Source organism: Manacus vitellinus, unplaced genomic scaffold (genome assembly GCF_001715985.3).
Source record: "Manacus vitellinus isolate BGI_N305 unplaced genomic scaffold, ASM171598v3 scaffold_24_pilon, whole genome shotgun sequence".
Classification (NCBI taxonomy): Eukaryota; Metazoa; Chordata; class Aves; order Passeriformes; family Pipridae; genus Manacus; species Manacus vitellinus.
In genome coordinates this window covers 4,237,016-4,258,744 of record NW_021939798.1, presented here as the reverse complement: position 1 = coordinate 4,258,744, position 21,729 = coordinate 4,237,016, and the positions used below count along the sequence as shown (strand labels likewise).

The 21,729-nt window shown below is 48.5% G+C and overlaps 1 protein-coding gene across 2 annotated transcripts; it reads left to right on the top strand.

Annotated features, from left to right (window-relative positions):
• Nucleotides 1-16,755: 16,755 nt before the first annotated feature.
• LOC103756124 (urotensin-2 receptor) lies at nt 16,756-20,849 on the top strand. 2 transcript variants are annotated; one of them, XM_018073388.2, is made up of 2 exons: nt 16,756-17,032; nt 19,105-20,849. In XM_018073388.2, exon 2 carries the CDS (start codon nt 19,247-19,249, stop codon nt 20,393-20,395), a length of 1,149 nt encoding a protein of 382 aa, XP_017928877.1. In that variant the 5' UTR covers nt 16,756-17,032; nt 19,105-19,246; the 3' UTR covers nt 20,396-20,849. The 2 variants fall into 2 exon arrangements, with proteins under 2 accessions (XP_017928877.1, XP_017928878.1); XM_018073389.1 differs by lacking the exon at nt 16,756-17,032 and adding an exon at nt 18,091-18,150.
• The last annotated feature ends 880 nt before the right edge of the window (nt 20,850-21,729 follow it).

Below are 21,729 nucleotides of genomic sequence, written 5' to 3'. Positions count from 1 at the left end.
CCTCTTCAAGAGCTCACCCCATAAGAGGCAGAACAGGGAATACCTCCAGGTCCTTCACCCTGAAAAGGTTTCAGTGAGACAGTTCAGGGTTCAGAGATTTCCATTTCCCATCCTAATTCTACAGTCAGGAGAGATGAGGGCTGGCTTTGCAGTAATCCTCCTCTCCTCTCTGTGCATCTAAATGAACTATGAAATTGGAAAGGAGGGAGTCTGAGCATCTTCACCTGTGCCTGGTTCCTGAGCCAGCCTTGCAGCCACCTCAGCAGCAGGAACAGCTGCCCCACATGATGCTCAGCCTCTCCCCAGCTACTCCTTGTTCTGCCAGCCTAAGTGTCATGAGAAACTGGGGGTGGGCGAGGAAAGAAAAAAAATTAAATCAAGGCAGAACCCATCCTCCTCATCTCCTTCCCTGGTCTCCATTAGAGCAATAAACTCAAATCCCAATGGCTGGTACCAAAGCTGACATGTCTGCAAGGGATAAGCAAGGAAAGACCAGTGCCCTTGCAACCTAACGTGGTGTTTTTGGAGAGGACAAATGTACCATATGAGAAACCCCGTGAGGTGCTGCTGTCAGGACTGATGAAAGTTAGTCTGGACTCCTGTTTTGCAAGACTATTGAGAGAGATGATGAAATTTGATTTCTGAACTTCTTGCCATGAGGCCAGGAGGATGCACATCATTTAGTGGCATATAGTGACTGCCCTCTGATATTCCCACTTGCACTGACACCTGAGAAAAGCCTCTGGGAAGGTCCTGGGGCTGCTCTCGAGGGCACAGTCAGAACTTAGCCTGGCCTGCATGACCACAGCCTCTCAGATCTCCTGCCTTCCCAGCCCCTGGGCAAGCAGGACAACACCTTCAGAAGGAAAAGACAAACTGCTTCATTCTCAGATTGCAAACACAGATATAATTCTTGGCTGTTTCCAAAACATGAACACAGAGACAGGAGATACGTTTGAGTGAGCTGAGCAACCCAGAGGCTTAAAATTTTTGTCAGACAACAATTCTTCATAAGTTGCTGCTCTGAGCAACAGTAGGTCCAACAGCTGTTAGTGCCCTAAACCAAGAAATTATAAGGGGAAAAATTTTAGGTCTCATTTTTTTCCTTCTTTCTCTTCTGATGGGACCCTGGAGAGTACAAACTTTTGTCATTTCTCCACGTTCCCTTGGGTCAGTGCAGAGATGCTTTTCCTATAGGAGCCAGGCAAAACCTCACTCGATCATGGTCTCATCTTTGCTTCAAAGAGAAAAGTAGCTGGACAGAGCCCAGCACAGCAGAGTGGGCAGAGAGCCCATTCAACTCCTATCTCTAAAATCACCAGATCCACAGAGCAGACCAGAGACTTGGAGCACCTGGATTCAGGGAGCTGTTCCCAGAAGTGAGGCCCTCACAGATGTCTGCTGTACTGGGACAGGTGATGCCTCAGGGAATTGAATGTGGTGCACACTGAAAACTAGCTATGAGAACTGGGAAAGAGAATCCCTAGTGGGAAAAGGGAACACGCCTGCAGCTCTGAATTCAACACCAGGGGACTGGATTGCTGCTGCAGACTGGCTCTGACCGCAGGCTACAGCTGTTTTAATCCCTTCACAGCCCTCCAGGGAAACCGTCTGCGGCATCTTCAGATGTCCCAGCTGCCTCCTGCCCCATCCCACCCTGCCAGGCTGCTTCCAGAGAGCACACAGAGCTCAGGCATTTGTCCAGCAGGACTGAGACACACGACCAGTCCTCAGAATACATGGAGGTGCAGAAGAGCCACGCTCCTTACACGAAAGTGGCTCCATTTGGTCATGAGCCGGATGATGATTTCCTCCTAAAAAGATCTGCCTAGGGATCCAACCACAGTCCTGCTGCCCCCAGTGCTGCCAGGCAGAAGGATATGGGGAACCATGGGAAAGGTATCTCACCCAAATCCCTCCAGTTTCAGAGTTCATTGCTCCATTCCCTCACTCCATCAACAGACAATACCTGTAGCCACGGATTCCACATCCATTAAACCAGTTCCCATAGAGTGCAACACCAACATTGCTGTGGGTTACCAAAGGCTGCCCCATACACTGGTCTACTCCCAAGTATGCCATCCCAGATATTTCACCTCCCAACATCCAGATGGGCAGCTCACAGCTCCAGCCTTTCAGGTGTGATCGATCAGTAGGGCTCCAGGCACAGGGAAAAGAGCAAAGCTGTGTTTGACAGCAGTTGTATTTGTTTCTCCACACATAAAAATATGATTAAGACTGTTAAATAAACCAATTTATTTTTATGGGATCATTTCCCTAATGCTGAGAAATCCACTAACCTCGCCAATACAATTCCCACTGGGAAGCAGGAGGCAGAAGCTGGTGCTGAGTGAAATTAAAGCTTCACTACATTGCACAGGGTAAAAGGAAGAACATTAATTTTCTTGTAGGTACTGATTTTCTTTAGATTAGGGAAATGCTTGCACATACTCATCAGTTAAAACTGAGCAGAAGAGAGAGTACATAACCTTTATGAGGAAAATGATCACTCAGCCCCAAAAAGGAATTTAAACCAGGAAAAAAATGTCTGAGTAAAGACATTTAAAATTACTTTTTACTCCAAACTAGAATGGAAAGCTGGGCTGCTGAGGTCTCTCATGAACTGAAAAATGAGACATTAAGGAGCCCCAGATGAGAGAGGTTAGAACTGAAGGTTTCTTTTCAATAGAATCACAGTATTTTGCTAAATACTAACACCCTTTGGCTTCAGGTGAAGAAAAGTTTTAAAAAGCTCTTGTCTCCATAAGTATTTACCATGGAAAATATTAGTGGAAGCACATTTTTTTTATTTACAGAAGTTTCTTTACTTTAACATTACTAATTTCTTTTATTATGGGGCTTTGGAGAAGGTATATGAATTGATGATTAACTCAGCAGGAGGGCTCTGAGCTGTGAAATCTCAGAGCCAGAAAGCAGCACTTGAACAGGGTGGTTGTGTGATCTTTACATCATCTGCAGGTAGGAATTACAACAAGAAGACAAGCTGAGATGTGTGGACTGCTCTGCTTAAGGGATTTAAGTGTAACCACAGGAAGGATTTCAGGCTGAGGGAATATCAACAGCACAGTTGGTAGCAGAGAGTTGGTAAGTCAACACTAGTGGGACAAGTACTGGTCTTTGTGAAGTCAAAGTCTTATTAAGCACACTTTTGGCTCATCAACGTTTTGGCTCTTTTTTAGCCAACTTTACTGGAAAGAGATGACAAAAAGAGAGATACCTGTGTGCAGGCTGCTGCCAGGCAAACAGGAGAGAAGGTGAACGACATGCTGACAGCCAAGCACCCATTATGTTCCCCTCATGGACAGTGTGTTACTCCCCATCTATAAATAATGCAACAGAACCGTCTGCAAAGAATTCGCCCGGGGTTATTCTGTTCCTCGGCGCACACAGGACTGAGCCCAGGGCTCGTTAACCCCTGCAACGTGGGAAGGGGAAGCACTGCCAGCCACTGCCTCGTCATGACTAAAGGAGAGGTGGCAGGAGGATTTGGGCAAATTATGCTTCCAGCAGCTGGGAGCTTGGGCTGATAAACAGCATCAGAGCAGAGCAATGCTGAGCTGCAGGTCAAAGGGGCAGGCAGCTACTAATTTATGATGCATGAGCTGTTATTGCCAAAGTATCACATTGTTCAGCCTGTCTATTTTTTCCCCCATGGGAAGCCTGCCCATCACAGCTCCAGGTGCCGAGCAGCTCCGGGGCAGTGCTGGGACACATCCACCCTGTCCCAGTCTGCTGCTGTGTTGTTCCATCACTCCACACTGCATCAAATCCAACAGCTCCTCACCCCAAGGGACTGCTCCAAGGGGGTCTTTGCCTTTCAGTCTCCCCTCTCCTGCAGTTCCCCTCTTGTTTCTTTACATAAAGCCCCCAGACCCTTCCCTGCTCAGTGCTTTGCAGCCCCATGGAACCACTGCAATGCCACACTGAGCACATGAGCCTGCTCAGGGACCAGAGGCAGCATGATCACATCAGTGCAGGCCTGCACCCAAATTAACTGGTTGTAAGGAGCTGCAGGGCTAATTGGCACCACACAGCACTGGTGTTCCTGTGCTGCTTCAGAGACTGGAGCCTGGCACAGTCAGTGCAAACACCAGTTTGCTCAGAGCTCCCTCCTGCTGCTCATCACGAAAGGGAGCCATGCCAAGGGGCAGAGGTGCATCTGACAGACACCTCTGTAAGAAATAACACAAGATTCCCCTTCCACCCACCATCAGGAACAGCCCAGGACACACCCACAGGTCCAGCTGGTTCAGACAGGGTTTTTTCTCCTTCTCTTGGTTCTCAATCTAGAAGCACAAGGTGGGTCTATGCAAACATGTAACCCCAACACCAGCTCCAAGGTCCCACACTAAACCTGTGTCTGTACAGCTTATACTCAGCCACAGGAGCAGCACCATTTCAAGGTTTCACCAGCATCTAGGAGGGCTTTAATAACCATTAAAGATACCAATAAACATTTGAGCAACTTTAGTAACCTTCAGAGAAGCCAGCAGACATTTGAGCAACTTTCTGAACTGGAGCAATCCAAAGAACCCACCAGATTTTCTCCTTTCCCTGTCACTCCTCACTGTAACTACATGGTTCTTATTCACTCTCATCTCTTACCATGCTCTTCTATAAGCCACTGGGTGCTATGTGCCATCTGCCAAGGCACCAGATTTTTGCTGCTACTGCAGATGTCACAGACATGGGGACCATTAGATTGGCAGAGGGACAGGAACAGCAGTTCCTGGCAAGGTTAAGTCTCAAAGCAGTCCACAAAAATTCAGAAAGCTCCCCAAAGATGCACACAAAGGAGAGGCCTTGGTGGCTCAGACATTGTGCTGCCCAGTTACTACATACCCACCCATCCCAGAGCACTTAGAATTTACTCACCAGGAGCTCAGGGAATGTGGACACAGGCAGAAAAGGAGCAGTGACAGAGATGAAGAGGTCTGGCACAAAGCAAGGGTTGTGCAAGATGAGAGATAAACAGGTGAGGTGGGAATCTGACACATGAGAGAGGAAAGAGTGATACAGATGAAAGCTTTTGAGAAATGCTGCCTGCCAGGTGCTGGCACACACCAGCAGAAACCACATCAAAACTCATCAAGTGTTGACAAGAGGCTTTGTCAAGGAGTGCTGACCAGGGACAGCAGAGGTATTTTCGTACAACGTGCTGCCAGTTTGGAGAGTGAAGGCAGAAGCTCTTGTCAGAATGGGAGAAAACCTGTTACCTTACACTCCTCCCCCAATGTATTTTTAAGTCTTCAAAACTTATCCTGATGAAAAAGGTCTGTGTTTTTCAGCAGTGAGTTATAGCTCCAGAGAACATCCAGTGCAGCTCTTGGGAAAGGTTCCCAGAGTGGAATTTCTGAAAGTTTACTAGTTACTTTGGCAAATTATTCACATAGGATGATCTTGAAGGAAAAAGACACAAGTCTATCCACAGTTCTTGTTCCAACCTCATCTGGCTGGAAGGAGGGGAGAGCATTAGCTCCAGTTTAGGAGGGGATGGGTTTTCACCAAGCTCTTTCACCCACTCTACTCAGGAGGAGTCACAGGAGCCTTCCCCATCTCACACCTTACAGATTTGGAGGAAGCTGACCCAGCAGTGGCACAGCAGATTTGCTGTCAGACCAAGTGCATGAACAGTGTGCCAGCTTTAAATCCCAAAGCTCAGGCACCCCTGACACAACCAACATCACCTGAATTTTGATCTGCTTCATCACAGTCTGAGCCATGACATCAGGAGATGAAGTAGATCAGATTTTACACCATTACTGCCTGTACCCTCTAGTAGTTCAAACACCAATCCCAGTTTTAATTTATTATAGGAATAAGGCTCTTCTGTTACTTCTGCTCCCCCTAACCTGACTGCCACTGGTACAAACATGAAACACAGCAAGATCTGTCATCAGGAATAACAAAACTTACAGCTTTTTCATGATCATGCTCCTTTTTTATGCCTCTGGGACCTGCCAGGTTTCAGCAGCCCCTCAAGCCACAGCCACCCCCCCACCTGGCTTGCCCAGCTAAAGCTGATGCCACTCCTCCATAGCCCAACCCTCTGATTACAGCTGCATCCTGCATCCCACCTCCCCTTGCAGCTGACAGGCATTAGCCCCTTAGGATCCCTGAGCTTAAACACACCAAATTGCATTAACAGACCCTAGGGGGATTTATTTTCTAGACTCGTGTGAAAAATTTACAGAAAAAGCTTCTAAGGATGTGAGAGACACAGAAACACTCAGATTGATGACAAGATCTATAATCACATGGAGCTGTGAAACAAGCAGCTTGGAACAGCAAGAGCCTGGCCACAACCAGCCCTTGCAGGGGAGAATATGTTCTGTACAATTGAAAGATTATTATTATTTTTCTTCCTATTCATTGTTCCTTTTCTTTCTAAAACCCTCCAGATAACACCAGGGGTGATGTATTAAGAGGTGCAGATGTCAAAGAATGCTCCCTGGTACATTTAACAGCTCCTTTATTCCTTCTGAAAAGGACCTGGGATCAGCAGTCCAGACTTGATATCCTCAAATGGTTTTTTAAAAGCAACATTTCCAGTCCAAGTACTCTTAACTCACTGCAATGCACCAAGTCTTAAAACATACATTTCTTTCTATAATGACTTAAAGGCCAGAAAATCAGTGAAATAAAAGAAATACCCCAGACTCTGATCTCTCCTCCTGTATGAGCTTATTTCAAGGATGTCAGAACTGTATTCACACAAAAGCTATCCAGAAGTCCAGGGATGAAATAGCTTCAGCATTAACTATGAAGTGGTGTCTCCTGCTTAAAGCTCTCTGTGTAGTGAATGACTAGAAAGTAGTGAATGTTCTGCCAGTTTTTCAAAGAAGGTTTCAGTGATGAGCTGAGGGACTACAGAGCAGTGAGGATGATGAATTAGGAGAAACTGGAGTAAGGAAGAGAATGAACAGACACTTGAACAACCATACTGGGTAAAAAGCAGCTCAGGATTTCAAAAGAAAAGCTCTGCCTCAGGAAGAGATTGGAGCTCTCTGAAGGAGCCCAAGAATGTGTGGAAAGGGTGCAGTTTGCTTGGACTATCAGAAAGCAGTCGGCAAGGCCCTTCAACAAGAGCAGGGGTCATCATACAAATAAGCAATTGGTTAACAGATAAGAAATAAAGTGGGAATAAATGGTCAATTTTCAAAGACAATCACCTGTGGTGTCCAGCCATCCAGTGCCTTCATAAATGAGCAGGGAAAAAAAGGAGTGAAGGGGAAAATTACAAAGTTTGTTGATAATGTTATAGGTAAATAAACCAAATCAAAATAACAATAATGTGAAGTGATTCTGGGGAGAAACGATGAAGTTGGACTGAAAAATTAGACTTGTTTGCTTCTTGATCCCGATATTCTCTCAGCCTCCCCCTTAGGTCTGGACAGGCAGCAGGGCACCAGCAGTAAATGCTCCTCTGTGCTTACAGAGCCCATGACAGCCTTTTCAAATGTAACTAAAGTGAGATGAAGTAATTAAAGCAGCCAGGTGGGTCCCTGCACTGTGTGCCCCGGGCTGGCTGTGGGGCTGCCGAGGCACAGACATGGCAAGGAGCAGCTCCTGAGAAAGTCTAGCAGTGAGGCAAGTGAGTTTGAAGGGGAAATGCTTGATACTGATGGCCAGAGGTGGCACAGGTAGCAAAGGCAAAGATCTGCCCTTCCCTTCTGCCCAAGTGAAGTGCTGTCAGCTCCCATGGCTTTCAGTGCACAGCTGAGTGATTTCTATTTGCCACGCTGCAAGGAGAAGGCTCTGCCAGATGCTGCACTGGCACAGAGTCCTGGACCAACATTCCCATTAGGTAATGTCCCAAGGGGACAGGAGCTCAGACACAGCCACCAAGAGCCTCTTTGCTAAAAGCTGTGGGGTATCTAACTGCAGTCATTACCTAACTGAGTCATGCACTGCTAATTCAGGCTGGCAAAAGTAGCTTCAAGCCACTAAGATCCTTCAATGTTTTGCTTGCAGTTAACACTGGAGGTGTTTAAAGGCTCACAGCAACGATGGGCTGTGCAAACAAACATCATCTCATATAGTAGGTGCTCAGCCTCTCCCATTTGTGTTGGACACAGACAACTTGCAAAGTGGTAACTGTTTAAAGGCCCCCTGGCAGCCCCAGCCCCGTGAGCTGGTCTGTGTTCCTCACCTTCAGCACTCTAGCCTGGAGAACCATATTATTTCAAAACAGCCTGCTAAAGACAGTCCTGGCTTTTTAGCCCTCCTAAAAATAGTGCTGGCAACATGGGAATAGCTAGGGTGTGGGCTACCAAAAATCGTGGGGATTTGGGTAGCAGGGGTGGGACAGGCTCCCCTCAGCCAGGTGCTCAGGCAGGGACTGTGACCAGTCTGAAGCTCTCAGAGCCCAGAAGGTGAGTGGGAAACCTGCCTGCAGCTCCAAGCACACACTTCAGAGGCAATGTTCCCGCCCTGTTCACACGTGGAGCAGCCTCACAGTGAAGGCAGAGTGGCTTTGAGCACAGCCATGGTGTGTAAGCATGTGAAATGAAGCACAATCACGTGGCCAAAAACTGCATCCACATCCTCATGGGAATCCAGAGGTGACATGCTCAGGGTCTGGAGACACAGAAGAAGAGAACTTCAAACTACTGCTGATTTCTGCAGTGAGTGGGTGGTTTTTTTATCTTTTGGTGTGTGTTTTCATTGATACAGGTGTCTCTATATTTTGACACAGTCTGGAAAGCAGGGGATGCTGCTCCCTTGGGCTCTCCAATAAAACAGCCTTACCTTTGACACCGCTTCCAAAAAGTGAACTCACCTCCTCTTCAGCAGTATGCAGCATCCAAAGGCCATGGCACACTGCAAAGGCAGTTCCCAGCCCACTGGGAACAGTCTGTTTCAAACATAAAGATTTTACAAGACCTCCAAGTGCACAGCACTGGTACAGTAAAAATGTGGTATTTTACACTGCAGCTTCACGGTGACTTTTTTATGCAGCACCTTTTTGTGGCTGCTGCCATAAGCTTTTCAGCTGCTGCTGGGAAATCAGCAGAGATAACAAAATATTTGTAGTCAGTTTGATCCAGGCAAGATGCTGTGTCCACATGCAGAGTTTAGGTGAGGTGAGGGTATTTTTGAAGAGTATTAAGTACTCCAGAAATAAGAGGGAGATGATCTCATCGTGCCTGAGGGCACAGCAGTTCAGTGTGGTTGAGTGCAGGAAGGGAGAGGGGTGGGAGCAGCACAGCTGGGCCAGGACAGGCGTTTCCCTTGGTGCAACCAGCAGCCTCAGCCACCACAGTGATGCAAACACATGATAAATTGAGTTCCAGCAGACCAGTCAGTCTGACAGAGGCAGAAAGACATTGCTTGGGCTGCAAATGGGCAGCTTACCTCCCATCATGGGCTTCCCTGCACACCTCTCAGAGCACCCCCTTCTCTCACCAGTGATGGGGTGCAGCCCTCAGCAACCACAACCCCATCTCGGTCCCCACCGTGTGCTGTGTGTGCAGCCCTTTCCCATGGAGTGGGACAGCACTCAGCTACAAAAAAGCTTCCATTAACCTAAGTGTTACTTAGGATCAAACCAAGCCAAAGCAAAGCATTTTGAGACAATCAAACATATTTTCCAACTGTGGAACCAGGCATCTGCTCAGTCTTCCTACTGCTTTCGGACAGGGAATTAAGGCCCTTATTCTACATTTGAGCCATTTCCAGGAAAATTTCCCTCTGACACAAAATGCCAACGGCCACATCCTTTGGAAGCAGAGTTTATGATATGCAGGAGAGAGCAATGGTGGGAGGGGACCAGAGGAGTGCTGAACCCAGGGACAAGAGAAATGAAAGAAAGGAAGAAACCACTGCCTGAGAGGAACAGGTGAAGTGCCACATCCACTGCTCATTTTACCCAACATCCTCCAGCCCATTCTTACATAAAAAAAAGCCAATAGAGGAACAAACACCACACAACCATCTCCCCTGTGCCCTGCAGGGCCCATCACTGCTGCCCAGACCTTGTCCTGGTGACACAGGTTCCTGCAAAGAGGGACCGTCTCACCGGCACAGGTGACACATCTGCTCCCTTTTCCTCATCCAAGGAAACAACTCATGGAGGGCTTTATTTAAAAACTGGCACGTTTTTGAGTCTTTTAACTACCACCTGTCATTTCTGGCAGTGCTTTTAGCTCCAAGTCTTTCTTTTGCAAGTACCCTGCACAGAGTTGTTCCCACCTGCCTCAGCAGGGACCTCACAGCAGTGTGGGCACAGGGTACAGAGCTGAGGAGGTACATGTACAAATCCCTGAGGAGAGATACTCAGCTGCTGGACTTTGAGGAGAAGCTAGAGTTCACCTCACTCAGATCATCCAGCCAGTGGGTAACCCAGCCTGTCCTGCAGGCCTCTCAAACCACAGGTTTGTCCTCAGTGCCACCACTGCAACCATTACTGGATGGCAGGAACATCTACATCTACTTGGCCTTGAGAAGAGAAGAGAAGAGAAGAATGAGAGGGGACCTCATCCATGTGTGTCAGCATCTGCAGGGAGGGGGCAGAGGATGGACCAGGCTCTGCTTGGGGGGCCCAGCAATGGGACAAGAGGAACAGGCAGGAACTGATGCCCAGGAAGTTCCACCTGGACATGAGGAAGAACTTTTTCCCTGTACAGTGACCCAGCACTGAACAGACTGACCAGAGAGGGTGTGGAGACTCCCTCACTGGAGATATTCCCGGACTGTCTGGACACAATCCTGTGCCATGTGCTCTGGGATGTCCCTGCTTGAACAGGGAGGTGGGACCAGATGCCCCACTGAGGTCCCTTCCAGCCTCACTCACTCTGTGATTCTGTGTGACTGTGGTGGCCCTGCACACCACAGACTGAACCACTGGGACAAATCCCTTGGGCCAGGGGACAGGCAGCAGGTTCAGCTGGGGCTGCCCATAGCCTGGAGCACCCACACTGTACTCCCTATGCCAGACTGGGAATGGCTTACAGAGAGCAGCACAGCCTCTGCCCCTGCTTGGTGACCCCCAAAATTCTGCTCTGCTCCCACACTGCTGGGAGGGGCTGAATGCTTCTGGTCAAGAGATGCCCTGAAAGACTCAAGGGAAAACAGTGCAGAGGAGAAAGGGGCTGACACAGCATCATGAGGACCCTGGCTCAGAGTTTGGTGACACTGCCACAAGGGAGGAAAAAGCACTTTACTATCTCCTTTACTGTGTTCTCAGCAAAGTGAAGACAGGCACTAGAAGTCAGCACTGAGCTATCACCAGTATATGGTGATATCACCAGAATGGAAGTTACTCATCAGAATAAGCAAGAAAATGTATTATGTGGGAGTATAATGTATTACAGAAAAGCAGCTTTTTAAAGGAGAATTTGAATTATCATTTGATGCTTCAGAGAGGTGACCCACACCAGCACCAGCTGTCACCATCCCCAGGTCCTTCCAGCTCTACTCCAACATGTACAGGATGGCAAATGCCACCACGGAGTCCACAGTGGTATAAACTCTGTGCAATGACATTTCCTGCTCTTTACATGCTGCCAGACAACCTTTCCCACTTCATCTTGTGTCTCTTGTGAGGGTGTTTTGAAAGCTCCAGTAGAAATCCTCACTGCCAGGCAGAGGTAGCAAGAGCTGGGGCTGTGTGCTGCCCTCTGTGCTGAGAAAACACACATCAGCAGCAGGAGCTTTAGCTGGAAATGCTGGGACACTGATTTTTTTTTTTCCCTACAAGTCTTCTGGCCCCAGAACACTTCTGTAAATCTTCTAATTCCCAGCTATCAGGAATTAGGCTGAGAGATATGAAATAATCTCCCAGGAGGGAAGAGGGCAGCTGGAGAGGAGGAGAGGATGGCTGAGGACATTGAACCAAAGTGAAAAGCAGCAGCGTGGTCAACACCAGGCAGATTAGAGCATGGAGGTGCTGCACAGGGTATATGGGGTAGAAAACAATGGCAAAGAAGCTTTTGCCTCTAGTCTAGCAACAGGTTTTGGCCTATGGAAGTTGTGAGCTTCAGTTTGGCTGTACTCCCAATGGCTTTTCTAAGGATGATTTGCAGGATTTCCAGGAAAACACTGCTGTGACTTTATTTTGCTAATCTTTAATGCTTTTCAATAAAGAGAATTCAAATGATCATCTGTCTGTGACCCCTACCCCATTACTCACAAGATACTGACAAAAAGATGATCAGGTTTTAACTGACACAGAGGAAAATGTGACATAATACCCAGACCAAATCCTCCTCCATGCCAAAGAGGTTCTCCCAAAAGGGAGAGGGATCATTTGTGAGAAGGAAGCTCTTCTCACACTGGGAGGGAAGGGATGACCTCTTCTGCCTCCCACAGCCTGCCTGCCTTCCCCTGAGTAATCACAGTCTCTGCAGCTCTTCCAGAAACTGAAAAGGAGGTCGGGAGGTCAGAGGATAAAGAAGCTCAAATAGCACATCTCAGACGTTGCTAATAAAAATGTAAATAGGGCTTTGCACACTGAGGGGGTAACTATCTTCACAAAATTGTGGAGGATCTGGCAAGATGGTTTGATTTAAAAGTTTTAATGAGGCACCTGTGCAAATGACATCTTGGCTGCACTCTATTAGTGCAAAAGGCTGCCAGCAAAGTCACCATCTTATGTGAATTAGCAGCACCCAGCTATAAGCACTGCCAAAAGAGCTTTAGCCCTGCCCAAACCTCTCCAAAAAGCACCTGAGGCTAAGACAGGCTTACAGCAGCACAGGCCATCACAGGCAGGATCCACTCTGCCACCACAGACAACAGCCCCTGGCTGGGGGAATGACTGTGACAAACCCACAAGCAGACATACTGCTCACTGATGGGAGATATAAAACCACTCACAGCTAATCATGATTTTCTATACTTGTACGAAGCACAGGCTCATTAGCAAAGGTTTCCAGCGTCCTTATTTCTGGCCTCTGCAGTTTTCTGTACCCCAAAAAGCACAGGGTTTTACCTGTAAATCCCAGGGAGTCAGAGCATGAGTCCTCTGCCCTTTCCCACCCAAACTCCCGGGCAGCAGTGGGGAACAGCTGGGTTGCTTTTCCTGCCCTGGACAGTGACATTAGTAGGACCAGAAACATCACAGACATGGTAGCTGACAACCTGAGACAGAACCTCTCCATGCCCTTTCAGCATCACCCCTTGAATTGTCCATGCAAATCCTACTGGCAGGGGGAAAGCAGAGCAGCTCTAAATCCCGGATCTGTGTAAGGGACCCTGGATGAGGGAAAACAAACTGGAGATTTCAGCCCCCCGAGTCTCCCTCTCACACAAAGCAGCCAAGAGCAAAGCCATACAGACTCCAGAAGGACAACTGAAGTCTCATATTGCAAAGGAAAAAAACAAAAAAACAGGAAGAAAGGAGACCAAAATGCCAAAAAACCCTCAGTGAAGTCTCCAAATGCGTTGACCGTGTATGGTGGCTCTTTCACCACTGGGGACAGGCAGCAGGAAGAGTGAAGAAAGCAACTGGGGGCCAGCTGGGAATTTGGATATCATATCTGCATGTGTCCAAGGCTGAGTGCTGAAACAGAGGGACTTAAATTCAACTTTCCTAGGAACAAGAGGCAACCAACAAGAGACTGCCATGTCCTGCACAGTGAGTCACAGGCACCTCACCAATGCTCTTCCTCAGGAGCTGCTGCCATCTGAGTGTGTTCCTGGCTGCCTGTGCAGCTCTGGGAGAACCTGAGCTCACTGTGATGCTGCAAATGTTTGGTCCTCTCTGGGCTGATCCCAGATTCAGAGCAGCTTCTCATAATCTCATTTGAATTTCTGTGTGACCACGGTAACATGTGCATGGATGCTATACCATGACTACTTGTGGGTATTAAAGGGGCCCTGCTATGGAGGTGAGTAAACCAAGACAGGCAAATGGAAATCACATCTTCTCCTGAGCCTGCACATGTTTCTAGACCTGATCCAGACCAGGAATGCAGACACATTCATGAGATTTTTTTCCTTTCATCAATTTTGGCTGCATTTGTACGTGCTTTTCCCTACATAGAGGGAGCAGCATTTATTAGATTTTTTTTTTTAAATGTGATACCTAGACAAACATATATCCAGCTTGGAGTAGAAGGGAGCCCATGGCTGTTGGCAAACCTGGACTCAAAACTGCCCCAGCAAAGGTGGAACATGGCAAAGGGCCCTGAACAGACCTGGGAAGGCAGCAGACTGGTGGGGTGCACAGCTGGCAGCACACACAGCTCCATTCAAGATACACAAGAAATTTTACAGTTTCCCTGAGGTTTGAATCAGTTACCAAACACACTCAAATTCACATAGCACTGGCATAAATCCTCACATCAAAAGGGAGAAGGGGTCTCTTTTGCCCTGTATTTAATAGAATAATTATGGTTATTGCCTTTGCAGTAACTTCAGAAGGCCCCTATGCAGAACTTAAGCCCTGTAGCAGTGGATGTTGTTTGAATGATTAAACAGACCTGTTTCATATCTCAGAGGGCTCCTATCTTCATCCAATATTGACTGTGCTGTTCCTAGGCCTGTTACAGGCTGCCAGTCCTGTCTGTAGCTCTAATATCATCAGACAGACGTGGAAAACCCTGAAACTCAGAGCACTGGGAGATGAGTGAGCACAACTCTCTGTTTTACAGATGAGGAAAATAAGGGGAACAGAAGCAGCAAAACTACAACCACCAACAACCCTCTGAGCCAGGGCTGTGAACCTGACACTGTCCACACTGCTCCAGACACCTCCTCTAATAACTCCAGCAGGACACAGACCATATAGGAGTCCAGCTTCCCCCAGCAGTAGCCTCGTGGGCACCGAGATTTCCTGATAAATCAGATCACTAGTTTAATGTTTTTCAAAAGGTTTTAATGCCACAAAAGGAAGTATCAAGTTGGGATCAACTAGTCCAGAAAACTGATGGATTGAGCAGAAGCCTTCCCCCATCCCACTACTCCTTCCTTTCCCTGGGGTGAGTCAACACCGACCCAAATGGCACTTTAGTGACAGAGGAGTGACAGGAGTGTGGCAGTTCCAGTGTGAGTGGCTGGAGAGAGACCTGCACGCACCTACCACGTGCTGGAGATGCTGAGCAGAGGCACCCACATCCCCAGTCAGCATCACTGCACCCACCCATGGCCTGTGCCCGTGTGCCATTTGAGCCACATGCAGGCAGTAGCAAAAGGATTCAAGGACCAGCACCAGGTTGTCCCTGCTCTGCCTGGGAGGAGGACACTGCCACATCAGTGACCTTCCCAGTGGGAGCAAATAAAGCACTTTGCCAATGGCTTTGCTCTTGGTGCTTACCCAGGGACTGCTCCTGCTCTCTGGAGTCACTGACAATGGGAAGCTCAGACCTGCTCACAAAGCAGCCCAAGGAGCAGCTCCCATTTCATGCTTTTCTAAAGATTTCTAGGGGCCAAGCACAAAATGAAGATTTAGAGCAAATCTTCAGAGCAAAACACATGTGTGTGAGGGTGTTTGGGCTGGGGTTTCCTCAGCCAGCCCTTGTTAGAGCTGCTAACGTAAAATCCATTTTCATTGCAAAATCAAGCCTCTACATGAGGATTTGCTCCTAAGCCAAGCCCTCACCCCACTCAAAAGCCTGTTACTGAGCAGGGCCCTGCTTTGCCCACCAGCTGTCTGTGGAGACAACCACAGCTAGAGCTCACCAAGCTGTCCAGCTGCTACCACAGCCACCCCAAGCAGCTTGAGCAAAACTGGGGGCCCACTGCAGGAGGACAAGACCTTAGATACAAGATGTACCTGAGAGCATACAGCCAGCAAAGTGTAAGAGTTTGAAAACATGGAAGAAATCAGACAAGTATCCAGGGAAAAAGTTAGAGGAGCAAACAGTTTTTAGGAAGAGCGATGCAGGATGGATGTGCCAGGGCCAGCTGGCATGCCAGGTGCTGTTGCCTCCCAGGAGCCCCATGCTGGGAAGCATCACTAATCCAGTGGGTGCCCAGTGCAAACCAGTGAAGCAAGTAGGAGGCCTGACAGGCATCTCCCACACACCTGTGTCCAGCAGGACATATCTGGGAGAGGCTGGCACTCCTCACTTCCCACTGGCATAAATCAGGACAGTTCCCTGCAGTCTCTAGAGGTAAAGCAGTGAACTAGAGGAAGAACAATCCCATCAAGTGCAAGCAACCAGCACAACGTTCAGCTGCTCACAAAATAATCCAGAGCTGAGCTTCAGCATTTCCCAGCACCAGCCCCTTCCTCACACGGTGTTGTTTTGAGGTGCTGGGTTGATCTCACTCTGTCTTTACCCTCCTTGAGTATCCCTGGGGAAGGGCAACCAACCAAACCCCAAACAAGCCGGGTAACATCTCATTACTGCCAGCCTGAAATATCTCAGATGCTGCCGTGCGCGATCCCACCGCTCAGATTCGTCCCTTAATACGCCATCCAACCCAAATAAACTTTGGCTTCACATTGGAACTGATCTCCAAATCAAGGAGCTCTGCCGTTTCCCTGGGCAGCCGACCCTCCCGCAGGAATTTAACCCTCCCCAGCCCACTCGCCTTCCCCAGACACGATGGTTTTGCCCAGGCAGCGTTGGGAATTTGCCCTTTCCGGAGCGATGTAAGGAGGAGCGGGATGGCTTTTCCTATCCCCGGTCCCGGGATGAAACAACCTGCACGTCTCTCCCCCCCAGCTGGCTCCCAGCCAGGCACGGGGGAACCGGCTGAACAAGCCCCGGCTGTCAAAATGCTGCTGCTTTAAACAGGCTCTCCACTGGCTGCAGCCAAAGCCACGCTATGCCGAACGTCACCGAGGAACAGAAATAGCCGGCACGAGTGGAGGGAGGGGAATGTGAGTATTAAGAGCGCACAGATTTCAAACATACTTGGCTGGGCAGCACACGCTCCCTTCCTGCCGCTGCCTCTCCAGCTGCGACGGAGCGCCGGGATCTCTCGCTGTCTGCCCGGGAGGAAGGATTCTCTTCTTTCTTCTTTCCCTTTTTCTTTCCTGAAGTTTCAGCTTTGATACTACTAGATTGATTTTTTTTTTTCCTCGTAGGAAACTTCATCTGCTGGATTTAAAAGCAAGGTTTGAGCAGGAGGAATTCATTTCTGTTTCCAGCTGTAAATGTGCATGGTACTCCTGTGTGATGATATCGTGGAGGGAAAGGCAGGATTGGCTGGGAGAATTGCTTAGACCATAAGATGCTTGAATGGCTGCTTGGAATAACAAGCTCTCTATTGTGTGTGCATGTGTGTGAGTGTGTGTGTGTTCATGTACGAGTGCAGCAACGGCAGCAACTATGAAACAATGCAAGGTTTCCCCATTTGGCTGAATGTTCCTCCTCTAAGAGTGAGGACTTGCCTAGCTGTGGGCTCTACCTGGAGAGGGGTGAAGGTCTGAATTGCATTAACGCTGTAGGAATTTTATGAATGAAGCAAAAGGCAGGTTCAGCGGGAGAGGAGCAGAGCAGAGAGATGCAGTGGGCTCAGCTCTCTCCAGCAGGAGCTGTCACAGCACCAGCATGGCACAAATGTGCTGCAAGTGCCCAAAACTCAGCAAGCAGACAGCACTGAGCCATGGAAACATGCTCCTGAAAACGAGCTATCACCAACACAGAGCCCACAGAGCCTGTGACCAGCTCCAGGCTCAGCTGGAGCATCCCATGCAGAGCCATTTGCTTCTGACCGAGTGTGCTGGTGATCTTGTGGCAGAGGAGCAGGCAGAGCTCCTGGAGCATCCACATCTCCATGCATGAGGCTTTTGCTGCCAGCACAGCTCGTACATGAACACTGATAAAGTGAATGAGTTGCTGCATGGACAGACTGGCTACACATCCCCAACACCAAGCAGCAGGGGATTGCACAGCACAGCAGGGGAGGGACGAGGCAGATTTGGGTTTGCAAGGTCCAAGAAAGCTGAGATGCTGGTGAAGCTGCTGGGGACCAGCCCAGAAGAGCCCTGTCCTGAAGGAGCACTGACCACTGCAGAATTACTCTTCATCTCTCCCCCTTGGATGTGTGTGCTCAAGGGACCGGGGTGGGAGATGGGCTCTGTGTATTTCTCTTTTTTTTTTTTGCAGCTCTATCCCAATTGCTAAGTGAGGAAAAACCTCCATCTGTACCGGGTTGTCCTTTTTTATACAGAGTTTTTGCATGACATCTCCGTAGCTCCCATCATCCTCAGCAGGTGGTAACAGGGAGAAGGTGAGGGCAAGTCAAAGAGGATGAAAACTGTCCATCCTCAAGTGCCACAGAGGTCACTGTCAGGGTGACACAAGGGCAGCAGAGGAGGGCCTGGAACTGTCATTCTCCTGCCAAGGAGCTACTGAGGGGAAAAAGGCAAAGGAGTCAGAGTTGGTGTAGAGACAAAGGGACACAAAACTTACTGGGAAAAGCTGCAAATTCCCAGGACACAAGCAACCAAGAGCTCCACATACAACGAGTGGCTGCCTGCCTAGCACACTGCAGAGCAATCTCACACCTCCCTGCTCAAGGCTGTTTAGGCAGCTTCACAGACAGGTCTCTCTGACATAGGTGTGTGACAGAGAGCATGAAAAACCCTGTGTTTACAGCCATATAAAACCCACAGTGAAACCTGCACCTTGCTTTATAGATAGAAAGTGCCTTTCTCTCCATCACTCAAATACCATTTGAAGCTGCAGGTCAGGACAGAGGAGGAGCTTCTCATTCAAGGGAAGTTGCTCTCTGGAAACACTGCAGGAATGCTGGACAGGGCTTTGAGTGCATCACTAACACAGAACAGACAATTGGACTGCAAATGGTAAATCCAAAGTTTGTTTTCCCTTTTTTGGGGATCTTTCACTCCTTCAGAGTTAAAAATGTAGCAAAGAGGTTTAAGCAATCATGCTCTCTAAGTCATTGTTAGGAATTTAGGAAGGATGCTTTTTTCCTCCAATCTCAAGCTGAATTTAAGGATTGCAGTAAGCAGTTCCAGTGATACACACAACCTCTGAGATGTCACACGTCACAGCTGGGCTCTTATAATGACAGAATAAGCCTTACACAAGTGGCCTCAGTGCCAAAGACAGGTACAGGCAGGCAGTGCAGATATGTACTCAGGGGACAGGTAACTCTAAGGGATCATTTGTGTTGCTCTGGCAGATTTCTAATATGTTGGTTTTGATGTCTTTCCTCTAGAGCAGAATGCAGATTGTCCTCAGATGGCACCCCACTAAGAAATGGTTTACCATCTCCCAGCAGCCACGTTTCTCAGAACAAGAAGAATCCCTTCAGATCCCTGTGGCATGAGAAAAGCCTCTGGCTTTTAAACCCCCGGAGGATGTCTCTAACTGACGAGCTGGAGAGCCACTTTTCTGCCACCCCCTACATGGTGACAGACACAGGTGAGGACAGCCTGTTCAGAATCCGGTCCAACGCCTCTGGCAATGCCACCAGGGATGGGATGTCAGCCACCGGTTCCATGGAGGACATGATTGCCATTTGCACCATCGGGACAATCCTCTCCCTCATGTGTGTGATTGGGGTGACAGGCAACGTCTACACCTTGCTGGTGATGTGCCATTACCTGCGCTCCTCCGCTTCCATGTACATTTACATCATCAACCTCGCGCTGGCCGACCTGCTCTACCTTCTCACCATCCCCTTCATCGTCGGGACCTACTTCATTCAGAAATGGTACTTTGGGGACATTGGCTGTCGCATCCTGTTCAGTCTGGACTTCCTCACCATGCATGCCAGCATCTTCACCCTCACAGTCATGAGCACAGAGCGCTACTTTGCTGTGCTGAAGCCCCTGGACACAGTGAAGAGGTCCAAGAGTTACCGCAAGGCCATCGCTGTTGTGATCTGGCTGGTGTCACTGCTGCTCACTCTCCCGATGCTCATCATGATCCAGCTGGTGCAAAGGGACAACAAAAGCATCTGCCTGCCCACCTGGAGCAAGCTGTCCTACAAGGTCTATCTCACCATCCTTTTTGGTACCAGCATCGTGGGCCCAGGGGTGATCATTGGCTACCTTTACATCAGACTGGCTAAAATATACTGGGTGTCACAAACAGCCTCCTTCAAACAGACCAAGAGGCTGCCCAACCAGAAGGTGCTCTATTTAATCTTCACCATAGTGCTGGTGTTCTGGGCTTGCTTCTTGCCCTTCTGGATATGGCAGCTCCTCTTCCAGTATTACGAATCCTTCCCTTTATCTCCCAAGGTGATGAAGAACATTAATTACTTGACAACCTGCCTGACCTACAGCAACAGCTGCATCAACCCCTTCCTCTACACCCTGCTCACCAAAAACTACCGGGAGTACCTGAAGAACAGGCAGAGGTCCCTCAGCAGCAACAGCGGGTACTTCCAGAGGAGGAATCGGTTCCAGAGGATTTCAGGGAGATCCCTGTCCACGAGCAGCCAGCACTGCACAGAGACATATGTCCTTGCTCACGCCCCTTTGGGAAACAGCAGTGCCTGAAGGTAAAAAAAATCTATCTCCAAGAACAATCAATATTGATTCCAATGTTGCTTTGATTTAAAGTGTACACCATAAAGGTGAAGCCTTGGCAGACCTGTGATGTGCACACATTTAGTCCAGAGGCTGTGCCGTATGTCTGTTCTCATTTTCTCCAGTGCCACTGATTTGATGCCAGCAGCATTCAGCTGAACATCTATCTAAATAGCCTTTCACTTTTTATCTTTATATTTTATAGTGTACGTCTCCTCAAGTAGCCATCTAATGAAAGCCTATAACAGGGCCATGATTTTTAATGGTATCAGCTGTCTCACAGCAATTGAAATTATGTTATCCTATGAATGGCTGTATTTTCCTCCTTTTTTTTTTCTCTCTAGCAGTGATGCTAAATTTGTAGTTGTATGAGGACTGAAAACAATGAAATAAAGAGAAAACAGCTGATGTTTGTGACACACAATCCGGTTTGCATTTGGGGTAGGATTTGGACAACGTAGATGGGGCATAACCAGGAGTGCTTGTCCTGGTTTTGGTCATACTCACATTTATTCTGCACTCCTGTGTATGCACTGGTGACTCTCCATTCACCCAGGTGTCTGCAGTGGAGTTACACCACAGTTCATGTTAGCAAGACAGGCTTTCCATGACAGTACCACAGTCAGGGAACACTCAGCATCCCATAATAGGCTGACCCCAAACACATGAGCACCAGTGTGAGGCAGCACCATCTGCCCCAGACAAGGACATCCACCCTCTGACCTCCTCCAAGGAGGAGCTGGGAACATCTGATGCTGTTATTCTCAGAGCACTCATTGACAAGTCACAACATCCAGCCTGAGGCACCTGACCTACATCACCAAGTCCAGGAGGAAAGGACAGAGGGAGAGGAGGGAGGGTGAGCAGATGTGATTTCCAGTGGGCAAAGCTATGCCCACTGGAGTGCCTGATATTCTCAGTTATAGAAGTGCTGGTTCCCTGTGAGTGAGACAACTTGTTTCCTTCACAGGAGATGGTTTTGTTTTTCTGCTACAAACAGCAAATGCAGTCCTGCCTACACCAAGAACACGTTGCCTGTCCTGGCCTTCACCGATGATGAGGCGTCATTAGTATAAATATATCATCCGTGATGTCTGGCATGTCTCCAGTGAGTCTAAAAGTACCTTCCCTGGGGTGCTGCCAGTGTCCATACAGCACTCCTGTGCTTGCATCAGCCCTGCTACCCCATTAGCAAGGATACAGTGCTGCAATGCCAACACAACTCTGACCAAGGCACAGAATTAGAAGCAAATTAATGCTCAGGAGTGAACTCAGAGCTGCGGCGTGGTGCCATTTGGCAGAGA